Consider the following 12,791-nt stretch of genomic DNA (forward strand, 5'->3'; position numbering starts at 1 on the left):
ACTATTTAAAAAAATTAACTACGTACGATCAAACATTATCTATCTGTTGTTGATTGTGTAATAGAGTTGATTTCTCTGAATATATCTTATATCTGTGCTATTCTAATATATTATAAAAGTATAGTATATGTAGCTGTGATGCACTTTTAAGTGTTTTATAATACCATATTAAAATTAATATTTATTACGTTTATTTTTACCATTTTAATTATATTTTATAATACGTTTCTGTGTATATTATTCCAATAAATCGAAAAATAAAGTATATTTGAATATTTATTTAGCGTTGATTATATCTATCGTGTAAAAGTGTATTGCACGAGTGTAGTCGATGTGAAACTTGCATTTAGTTGAGTAATGGGTAAAGTAGACAACTGCAATTATATCAGCGTTCAATTGAAATTTGTTTCGCTCAGTTCAGATTACATTTCCTATCTAACTTTAAGTATTGGTTCAAGAGTTAGTGTAATAATTAAAGTTGATGCAGTATACGATTATTATTTATAACTCGTATTTATCTATGAAATAAAATATTGAGTTACTCCAGGTTTTTTCCTCGCACGAGAAGATTAGTTCAGATACATCAGTACGAAACGTAAACGACTACTGAACTGTCAAAATATCGTTTTGTGTGAACATGACGCTTGACATTTCAAAATTCGGTTGTGGCTGGTGTTGCAAATACCAGCTGTTAGTGAATTGATCGCGCTCCTTTTCCGTTTAATTCCACCTTGATACATAAAGAATCGTTGTGATATGGCAAGCGGTGACATTAAAATATTTAACTTTTAAATAACCATAACAGTTCATAAGATATTGTCCCCTTTGTGTTCAGAAGGTTTTGACGTGACACGAGTAAGCGTAATCATCAGGTGATAGTCGGCGCAAGCGCCTTTCGAACCCGCCAACATGGAAAATATACGAAAGCCGCTTCATTCCCGTTCAAAGTGTCAAGAAGTTAGGTTAAATCTTCTTCACCGGTCATGCCGTCCGAAAAATTAGAGAAAAGTTCTAAAATTGTTATGCAAAAATTTAAAATGGAAGCCGACATACCGCAAAATAATTCCCAGCAGGAACTTGTGCGCGACTCCGAGGAGATCTGCGAACAGAACGAGAAAACTTTGAAGGACGTTAAATTTCGGGAGTGGGTCGCAGTTTTCGTACTGTGTTTCGTCAATTTGATCAACTATATGGATAGATTCACTATTGCAGGTGAGTTTTAGTATGTGTTTCACTCATTACTTGGCCAAATTATAAAAACCGCAGTTGTACGGTGGCTGATAAGTTCAGATCCTTTTATAGGTCTTATTGAAAAAGTGTAGAAAAAAGGTAGCAAAAACCAGTGTAAAGTGTTTGGGTTCGATTTTATTCAGAAAATATTTTTGTATAGGTATATTTGTAATCAATGAAAATTTTTAGATGTTACGTCTCTTATCAAATTACCTTTGTTGATTAGAAGCAAATAAATAAACAAAATGCAAGCTATTTTTTTACAAGCAGCATTTTTTGTTTTTCTCCCAAAATAAACAATTTTGTTTTTTTATTTCTTTAATAATTATGTAAATCTAAAGATCTCAAACAAATTTTTATTGAAGCAGTAAATACTTACTAGGTAAATCACAATTCATTCGGTTCATGGTTATTTCCGAGAGTCCATAAAAAGTCGTGTACAATCAGTACAACTATTGCTATACGTCATTCCTACAAGGAAACCTTACTTGCATAAATGCAGCAGCTAATTGTAATGCTACCAGTTGCTGATCGTTTTACCTTTGTCGATGCAAGACCAGTAAACTTGTGCTCTTTGTGTCTCACAGATGAATTTTGAAAATTAGAAATCTTAATTGTTTAATTAAGATTTCTCCTAACCAAGAATTTGACATTCGGAAGGCCGCAAAATTCATGTAAGGCTTCAAGGTCGTGGATTTTCTTGATTTCACATATGCTGTTTACACGTATTATTATAATAGTATAAACCGCTAAATTAAATTCTAAAACGAAACTACAGTTGACTGCATTCAAACAAAAAAGCCAAGGTTTACCACCAAATTATGTCACATGAATAGAATGGAACTTAATAAGTGAGCATTTTATAAACATCAGTACTAAATCTTCTCAAATAAACTGAAAAAAAAAAAAACGTAAAATTAGGTACTTGTAATATTTAAAGTTTTGCTTAGGATCGAAATTGAACACTTAAATACGGAAGTTGAAGATATTCAAATTATATTTATTATTAAAAAAATTATTCTACTTGTAATTAATAGCGTTAATCGAAATTTCTTTACTAGAACTGCCTATTGTAAAGATACAATAATTTGTATCCTTGCTTGTGTGAAAGGTTTAAACTAAATGAAACACAACCGGTTGATTTAAAATTCGTAAAACTATGCGGCTTAAATGTTTATTTCTTTTGACGTCAAACTAATTTTAAAAATATTTAGTACTTAGGTACATTCTATATACTTTTCTGCTAACTTACAAAATATTTACTATTTGTCATAAATGTAATGCACATTCGTTATTTATAAATATTACCTTCATATTTGCAATTGCAATTGTTAATTACCTATCATTCTCATTCAATAAAAATTAGTACTTCGATCTGTATACAGGGTGATTCACAAATGGTGACCAAAATCTTTATAGGAAAGGCTCCCCTCAAAATTTACCAAAGAATACGAGGTTTCATTTCTGGGCACGATTTGTGAATCACCCTGTATATTAATGTGTTAAAGTTGTCACAGTGGTTTTCCTCTTACAAACACATCTATGCCATATCATTTCTGTAAAATTACTAAAATAATCGAGTATCTTTTGTTCTCAAAACCTTTGTCGAGATTTTCAAAATTAATTTAGAAAGGTCAATTATTTCGGAAAAACTTTTGCTAATCTGTAGGAAGAAATGTTTACCTACTTTCTGTAAAAAATGTGATAATTTCATAAGGCGACGACCCCACGTGAACAAGTCCGACGGGTTGAGATCCGGACATCGCGGTGGCCAAGCAATAGGAGCACAACGACCTATCCATCGATTTCAATATTTTTCTCTGAGGAAATTAATGACGCCTCTTCCATAATGGGACGAAGCACTATCATGTAAAAAGAACATCGTCCATCTGATTTGAAGAGGAATGTTCTGAAGTAGTGGATTTGAATAAATTAAAGGCATGATTTTAACACAAATGACGTAAAAAATAAAAAAGAACCAACTATGGATGATGACATTATTAAATTACCTAGCCCTCTAGTCGCAACAATGTAATTTACTCTTTAGCAACTACCCATACGATCTGGCAACTTCGATATTTCAAGACTCATATATTGACAGTCCGTTAAAAAACTTTTCCTTTCCGCCCGAGCATCATTAATCAAACGAATTAACATCTATTGTTGTCGAAACAGACGTGACCGCAGTAGAGTTTCGTTGCAAAGTGGGTATTCTTAAGCAAAAGAAAATAATATTGTTTACTTCGAAGGTACTATCGGCGCGACCTAGATAAGTTTAATACCGCGCTGTCGATCATGTCACAGATATTCAGCGGGCGTTACAAAAACTTTCCGGACGACCGTCGGACTTTATTACAGCAATTTTCGTTTCGGTTTACTGACACTTCGGATCGGCGAAATGTACACTGTTGGTCACGTCGAGTGGATACCAGAGCAGTTGTTTTCTAAAATAAAATTAAGAATTCGTTCTATGCTAGATATGCTGATTTGACACTCTTTCTATTAGGAAGATTCGAATATCGGCGTAGCTGCAGTCGTTTTTTGTACAGTATTTTTGTTACTGTTTTAATTTGCAATGAAACTGCAATGATATATGATTTAGATATAATTTTTTGTACAATTAAACAATGTAATAATGATGTGGGTAGGCAAGAGTTATATACTCTATAGTCTATAGAGCGACCGCTGTAACTTTCACTAAAACTTATGTTTGGTGTTTTAATTCTCAACAAAGGTGAATACATTGCACATTTTTTTATACGGAGGACAATGACGAAATTAATTTATAAAATCACTTCACACAGCATTGGCATTTAGAAGAGAACAAATATGTGATTAGATACCGCGTTCTACCAGGTGATCCATCGTAAGAGCCACCCAATTNGTATCTTTTGTTCTCAAAACCTTTGTCGAGATTTTCAAAATTAATTTAGAAAGGTCAATTATTTCGGAAAAACTTTTGCTAATCTGTAGGAAGAAATGTTTACCTACTTTCTGTAAAAAATGTGATAATTTCATAAGGCGACGACCCCACGTGAACAAGTCCGACGGGTTGAGATCCGGAGATCGCGGTGGCCAAGCAATAGGAGCACAACGACCTATCCATCGATTTCAATATTTTTCTCTGAGGAAATTAATGACGCCTCTTCCATAATGGGACGAAGCACTATCATGTAAAAAGAACATCGTCCATCTGATTTGAAGAGGAATGTTCTGAAGTAGTGGATTTGAATAAATTAAAGGCATGATTTTAACACAAATGACGTAAAAAATAAAAAAGAACCAACTATGGATGATGACATTATTAAATTACCTAGCCCTCTAGTCGCAACAATGTAATTTACTCTTTAGCAACTACCCATACGATCTGGCAACTTCGGCCCTCGATATTTCAAGATTCATATATTGACAGTCCGTTAAAAAACTTTTCCTTTCCGCCCGAGCATCATTAATCAAACGAATTAACATCTATTGTTGTCGAAACAGACGTGACCGCAGTAGAGTTTCGTTGCAAAGTGGGTATTCTTAAGCAAAAGAAAATAATATTGTTTACTTCGAAGGTACTATCGGCGCGACCTAGATAAGTTTAATACCGCGCTGTCGATCATGTCACAGATATTCAGCGGGCGTTACAAAAACTTTCCGGACGACCGTCGGACTTTATTACAGCAATTTTCGTTTCGGTTTACTGACACTTCGGATCGGCGAAATGTACACTGTTGGTCACGTCGAGTGGATACCAGAGCAGTTGTTTTCTAAAATAAAATTAAGAATTCGTTCTATGCTAGATATGCTGATTTGACACTCTTTCTATTAGGAAGATTCGAATATCGGCGTAGCTGCAGTCGTTTTTTGTACAGTATTTTTGTTACTGTTTTAATTTGCAATGAAACTGCAATGATATATGATTTAGATATAATTTTTTGTACAATTAAACAATGTAATAATGATGTGGGTAGGCAAGAGTTATATACTCTATAGTCTATAGAGCGACCGCTGTAACTTTCACTAAAACTTATGTTTGGTGTTTTAATTCTCAACAAAGGTGAATACATTGCACATTTTTTTATACGGAGGACAATGACGAAATTAATTTATAAAATCACTTCACACAGCATTGGCATTTAGAAGAGAACAAATATGTGATTAGATACCGCGTTCTACCAGGTGATCCATCGTAAGAGCCACCCAATTTTCAACATTATTCTTCGAGATATGTAAAAACGCGTAAAAATAAGTTGTGTGAAACTTGCAGAAACAATAATTGATTACCTATTATATAAGATTTTTATATAAGTCCACGGACTTGGAAAGAACATTTTCAGCTAAGCCATTGCATGGACCAGATAGCTTGTTTATTCAGCTTTAAATTCTTTTTTTTTTTTAATTTCGATACGACCATTTTTCATCGAAATATCGGACTTTTAATGGAAAGGATCCTTTTGTCTTCAATCATCGATATCTCGGCGACAAATGGTCGTACAAAGAGATTGAAGGACAGTTTCGAAAACTGGAATAGATTTTCTATAACATGCTTCCGCAACTTTTCGGAAAAATTTTATTTTCATCTTTTACACGAATTTAAAAAAACAGGAAAAAAGGGCAATTTATGGTTTTTTTAGAAAATTGACGGCTAAATTCAATATAAATATTCAAAAAACGATTAATGTTAAGCATGACTTTTACAGTTGGATATACCCATAAGAACCCTGTGAAGTTTCATCTCGATCTAACGAACCAATTCTCGAAATTTGGTTTGGGTCATCAAATTTAATCTTAATTTAATTAAAAGTTGATGAACAGAAGCATAGGACAAAAAAGTCGAATCGTGCTGGAAACAATTGGATTTTGTTTTCTTCAATGTCCGGAAGGTTTTTAAAAAAAACAAAAAAAAACTTGGACATTTTTTTTTCGTCAATTTAAACGTTATTTGCGGTAAAAATGTGAGAAAACCTCAAAAATTTTTAGGGTTTAAACTTAAAAAACGTGACCCTTTAATTTTTTTCAAAAGTTTGTTTGAAACAGAAACGATTCTCTAGATCGAGATGAAACTTCATACACAGGGTTCTTCTGGGTATATCGAACTGTAAAAGTCATGCTTAACATTAGTCATTTCGTGGATATTTCTTATTTAGCCGTCAATTTTCCAAAAATCCATGAATTACCCTTTTTTCCTGTTTTTTAAAATTCGTGTAAAAGATGAAAAAAAAAATTCCGAAAAGTTACGGCAGCATGTTATAGGAAATTTATTCCAGTTTTCGAACCTGTTCTTCAATTTTCTGTACGACCATTTGTCGCCGAGATATCGATGATTGAAGACAAAAGGATCCTTTTCCATTAAAAGTCCGCTATTTCAATGAAAAATGGTCGTATCGAAATTTAAAAAAAAAGGAAATTAAAGCTGAATAAACAAAAGCTATCTGGTACATGCAATGGTTTAGCTGTAAAAAATGTTTCCAAGTCTGTGGACTCAGGAAAAAAAAGAAGAAATAACGCTATTTCTTACAATTCGAATCCTAGAAAATTTCGACCGAAAGATCTAAAAACTAGAATTTTAGAGCTTCAAAATGCTTTTTTTTAATTTCCTATGCGACCATTCGCATTTCGGAAATTGCATAATTGTATAGTTCTTTTCATATTTATAGTAGACATAAAAAATGTCAAAGCCTGCCGGTAAGTGTGATAGGGGGAGAGTAGGGCAAGACAATTTTTAAATATCCGTAGAAAATAAATGTTATAACAGCTAATTTATTTCACAAATCATAATGCTCTTATCAGGTACACTCATCTAGATAAATTGAATACAAAATTAATGAGAAATAAAATGATATTGATCAAAAATTACATATCTTGTCAGGTATTCAATTTAAAGGTTGCTCCGCTTTACCCCAAGTGGGCGGAATCTTGAATCGCCGGACGTGGCCCTGTGTTGCCAATATGTAAAAATATTCCCTAAATGAATAATTGATAAATTGAATTAAATTAACTTATTTAGATATTTATGTTTAAAATATTAAGTTATGTTCTGAAAATATAAGAATAGGCTGAATTTGCATACATTTATTTAAATAAAAATTGCATTATTCACTTCATTCTTGAAATGTATGTTGTTCATTTTTAGTACAATACTAACTCGCCGAAACATTTGGCAACACAGCTAGGCTGGTAACAAAACAGATTCTGAACATTTCTCTAAGACGTACGTTGTTCTCAAATTCCTAATGTGAGACAGAGACAATCAATAATTAGATACGGTGAACTTATTGCTTTAAATTTTTGATAGTTCAGTTTGCGCGGTACAGGGCAGGAGTTGGTGCTGCAATGCTGTCATTCTTATTTCTTAGGGTAGTGTTTTGAGTAGTGATTTTTATGTTATTACAAGTTTTTTATTAGATAACTTTTATAATTCACTGCAATTGTTTTCAATTTACAGCCATTGTGTAGTAGTGTCTGTTGTCAATTGATTGAAGGGAGACTTAAATATTATATTCTGTAAACTTTGCCTAAATACGACCCTGTTCTGCTAGGCAGAGAAGTATTTACGACCCCGTTTTTGTCGTTATCGGCAATATAAAAGAGTTTTTTATTTCTACAATATATATGAAAAGAATTAAGTATATATGATATAAAAAAATATGCTAAATTAACCCAATTAATTTAAAAAGTTTCCCATAGCTTATTCTTCTTCTCTTTTTACTACCGTTTGCCGTTTTTCAAATATAAACTATTAACAATCAACAAACAAGTGAATTCTTTCCATCATCCTGTTCGCGCACTATATCCCAGAGCCTTTGGTGTGGACACGTAACTTGTCTCATTATTTCGCCCGGAATTTATTGCTCCTCCTTCGTTTTCGTTTCACAAAGTAGTGGGACGTGACGTCCACTGCGTGAGATACGCGTATGATCTTGACAGATTTAATTTACTTCCTCTTGTAGCCGTTTTCCGGACCGCGGGGTACCCCACATAATGCCAGTAATGTATGCCCGGACGTGTTTGTATGTATTGTAAGAGATTCGTCCTACGCGAAAACGTCAGTTAAGCTGGAAAAATCCCGATGCCGACGCTGATTTCGCATATTGAATAAACTGCTATTTATTGAAATTAAATCCAATACAAACACAGCCATAGTGGGCGAAAACTTTTTAAATTGTGAAACATGCGACTGGGGTGATACATTGATATTAAGTACTTTTTTCTTGATTGATTACATGCTAATACATCAAAAATAAAAAAAAAAAATAAACAAATCAATAGTTACACAGTCTTACGGTGACGGTCCGTTAGTAATTTTGTCTTGCTTTCCAACAGTATTCGTAGACACATAGGTATGTGATGTAATTAAGATTATAATCGCATACGTATACTTATCTGCATTTCCGTCGATCTTTCTTTAGCAAAGCTTTTTTTATACGTAATCATTGATAAACTTTCTTTGCAACTCTGTGAAATTGTCATATTTGAGAAACTGATTTAGTTGTCAAAAATACGTTATTTAAGTTCTTGTCACAAGGTTATTTTTATTTCTTTTTATTTTTTCAATCTTAATTGAAAAAACAAGGCCATTATCACGAATGATATTTGACTGGATTTCACTAAATGTCATTAATTTTAATATTTCAATAAAACTTCAATAGACCCAAGATTTGTCGGTATAATAAAGACGTGATTGGTCAAAACGTGGTACTTGCTAATGGTGATAATAGTCCAATCAATAGGTAGAAGAGCTTATAAAAAATACAACCTAGAAACAAAAAATATGGTGATATATGAAAAAAAAATCTAAGAAAGATAGTATTTTTTCCTGTGGCGAGTAAACAGCAAAGTTAACCTAAAAAATTCATAAAAGTCAAAAAACGGTTTTTTTTCTAATAAAAAAAAACTTGAACTCCAATCGAAACATGTTAAAATGAAAAAGTTATAGCTATTAAAAAAACCTATCGATTCGTATTTTTAAATATTTCGATTGCTATATTACTTTTCGGGATATATCGAAAAGACCCACAAAAATCGACTTTTTTTGTTTTTGCTGTATCTCTTGCAAATTAAGGTTTTGAAACTTGTTACTTATAGTAAATGTAGGCCTCGGCAAGTAAATAAATGCCTTTTTGTAAAATTAAAAAATATTTTTCGAGTTATATCGATTTTACGAAAAAAAGGTCGTCTCGAAAATCGGCTCTTTTTGCTCAACGAATAGTCGTAGAGAAACGAATCAGGGCTCATTTTTTTCCTTAAAAGTTGTACTTTCATGATAAAAAAGAGTGATAACGATTTTATTAATTTCAAGTGTCCAGAAATGACTTTGAAGAAAGTAAAAATTTTTTGGTTGCGTTTTCAATTCTCGATAATGTCTATTACAGGATTGCTGGTATTTTTAAGCGAATTAAAAAAAAAACGTTGCTCTACGACCTTCTGGAGCCAAGATAATTTTTTATTTTCAAAAAATTCCACAGGCCGCTATTTAAGTGATATAGGAGTGGGGATAATGCGGAGTGGGGGTAACACTACTCGGCCGCAACAAAAATCGGTTTTTGACGGTTTTTTCGATATATCTCGAAAAGTAATATAGCAATCGATATATTTAAAAATACGAATCCATGAATTTTTTAATAGCTACAACTTTCTCATTTAACATTTTTCGATTGGAGTTCGAGTTTTTTTTATTAGCGGAAAATCGTTTTTTTTTTTGACTTCTATGAATTTTTTAGGTTAACTTCGTCGTTTATGCGCCACAGGAAAAAACACTATCTTACAACTTTTTTTCTTATATCACCATATTTTTTCTTTCCAGGTGGTATTTTTTGTAAATTTAACATTAGATCGTGACAGATTGATTGGACTATAAGTACTATAATACAGCGAGTAAAATAGTCGATATTTCATAATTTTGAACCGAAAACCAGGGTTCAACAAACATATTTTAACAAAATCTAAGGCAATAAATACTACCAGCCGTCCAAAGTTTTCCTGATAATGAAACGTTTTTTAGTCCTTTCTAATGTATTATGATATCACGCGACAATAAATCGATAATATTTGTGTAGGAGTGTTATGAGGTGAGCTAACGCACATATATCATTTTGACTAAAGTATTGACAGTTTGGTTAATAAAATAAGGTTTGATAACCTCTACAGAGATGGTAAATAAATAAAAGTGACTGATATTAGACGGACGAAAACAAATTCTTATTAGGAGACGCCAATGTATCATTTGAGTTTAGATCGTCTACAAAAAAATAAGTTTGATAACCTTTACCACTTTTTTGTGGTACATTATTAAATATTTATGCTGGTTGTATATGCAAAAAAGATGTTTGTGTGTTGGATTGTCGCAGTAGGTTAGAAAAAAGTATACTGGCTTCGAATTTGTTTCGTTTCATAGATACGGGAAGTGCGACTACTTGCAAAAATTACGTTTGATTGTTGATAAACTTTAAATCAATGTACGCGAATATTTAACTCGACTTATCACTCACCGAGATATATTTATAATATTGCTTTGTTATTTTTTTGGTTGAAGTGGACAATAATTGTTCTTTTGTTCGTTTCGTTTTTAGAACAGATTTTAGTGTTAAGGCCTTCGTTGCAAACGATATTACCTGCCTACGTTAACTAAACATATACTATTTGTCCAGATAAGATAAAGCTTCAGCTGTTCTAGATAGTATAACAATTTTTTCACGGTATCGAAACTGTGCTCACGCGAAACAGTTTTCGAGATTTCGGCATATGTTCTAAAAACACCCTGTACAGACGAATAGATAACGAAATCGTAATGTTGAAGCAGCGTTGCGTAATTCCTATCAGTTTGTCGATCTGAATCTCGTGTTATTTTACGATATTTGCACGGGCTTAACATCGCGCGATGGGTGACGTGTGTTCGGGAAACGCTATTTGCTCTGGTTTGTTTGGCGAGAACGTTAAAAAAATTTGAAACAACAACGCGCTCGCATAAAGCAAACACCTAGCTGTACCCGTGAATAATCGCATAAATATAGAACATAAAACGATAAGGGTTTTATATATGCAACGTGCATATTTGTTTGTTTATTTTTTCTTGCGCTTTGCGATGTCGATGACCATTTTCAGTTACATAGGCCAGGAAAATAAGCTGAGAAATGACCATTTCGCGACTTTTTGTTTCGTCAAGCTGAATTTATCACTATAAATGCTAAATATTATGTATTAGTTACCACAGTCATAAAAATGGGGGAAAGATTGTTTACAGGGTGGTTAATTGTATAATTTTTACGTAATTTCACGTTTTTCGCTTATAACTTTTTTCCGTTCATTTCCACGAAAAAACAGTAAAGTATTTTTTTTTTCGTCTTCAAAAGACCTACAAAACTAGCCCTCGAGAGTTAAAAAGTATTGATGAGATCAAAAGCTATAAACAGAAAAAGTTTATTTATGACTTTTGAATTAAACATTTACAAACTGCGTTATTATTACCAGAAAGCTTTAGCATCGCATCCTCTCATTTCTTATCACTGTCTAATAACTCACACGAAATCTGGAATCGGTAAGTTGAATAGTTTACAAGTTATGGCCTTATAAACAAATTAACTAATTATTAGTCTGGACGATCCCGANTAAAGAACAAGAAACTCAATTTAAAATTTAATTTTCTATACGGTCATATTTTTTTGTCCAGGTAATAATTTCTGTAAGCATTTCTCTATAATGCTTGGACTATTAATAGTTTTTTTACAATAACGCGTAAAACGAAATATGATGAATTTTTGACCTATTTGTTGATAAAAACCAATGACGCTATACTTTTTTCATGACCCATTTGATGAGACGCCTTTTGTATTATCATTCCCAAGATTTTCCAACAATAAAGTAAATAATAAATTTCAAAATTTTTCTTTCCTGGTCTATAACCTAAAAAATTCATAAAATTCAAAAAACGGGTTTTACGCTAATACAAAAAAAACTTGAACTCCAGTCGAAAAATGTTAAATGAGATACTTGTCGCTATTAAAAAAACCTATCGATTCGTATTTTTAAATATTTCGATTGCTATATTAATTTTCGAGATATATCGAAAAGACCCACAAAAATCGACTTTTTTTGTTTTTACTGTATCTCTTGCAAATTAAGGTTTTGTTACTCGTTGTAAAAGTGCACACTTTTTTTCCTTAAGAGTTGTACTTTCATGATAAAAAAGGGTGATAACTATTTTATTAACTTCAAGTGTCCAAAAATGACTGAAGAAAGTAAAAATTTTTTGGCCGCGTTTTTCTTGATTATCTTTTGGATTTTCATTTCTCTATAATGTCTATTACAGGATTGCTGGCATTTTTACGCGAATTTAAAAAAAACGTTGCTCTACGACCTTCTGGAGCCAAGATAATTTTTTTTTTTTCAAAAAATTACACAGGCCGCTATTTAAGGTGGCCATATTCCTGGCCGAGAAATAGTGAAATTTCTGGCGTTTTTAGGTACTGAAATCTTTAAAAGTAAAACCTGTAGAACAAAAGTAAGCACAAAAATAAAATCCTTGATGTTTTGTTTATTCATTGTTACCATTTAAATTTACTCAAATAAAATAATAA

The 12,791-nt window shown here is 32.3% G+C and overlaps 1 protein-coding gene across 1 annotated transcript in view; it reads left to right on the forward strand.

Moving 5' to 3' along the window:
• The first annotated feature begins 644 nt into the window (after nt 1-644).
• The window catches only part of LOC108903405 (protein spinster), a 106,579-nt gene continuing 94,432 nt past the window's right edge, over nt 645-12,791 (forward strand). The window contains exon 1 of the mRNA XM_018705570.1: nt 645-1,212. Within this exon, the coding sequence (XP_018561086.1) occupies nt 984-1,212 (229 nt within the window). The 5' untranslated portion in view covers nt 645-983. The remainder of the gene's footprint in view (nt 1,213-12,791) is intronic.

The sequence above is a fragment of the Anoplophora glabripennis genome, unplaced genomic scaffold, assembly GCF_000390285.2.
Source record: "Anoplophora glabripennis isolate ALB-LARVAE unplaced genomic scaffold, Agla_2.0 scaffold82, whole genome shotgun sequence".
Lineage (NCBI taxonomy): Eukaryota > Metazoa > Arthropoda > Insecta > Coleoptera > Cerambycidae > Anoplophora > Anoplophora glabripennis.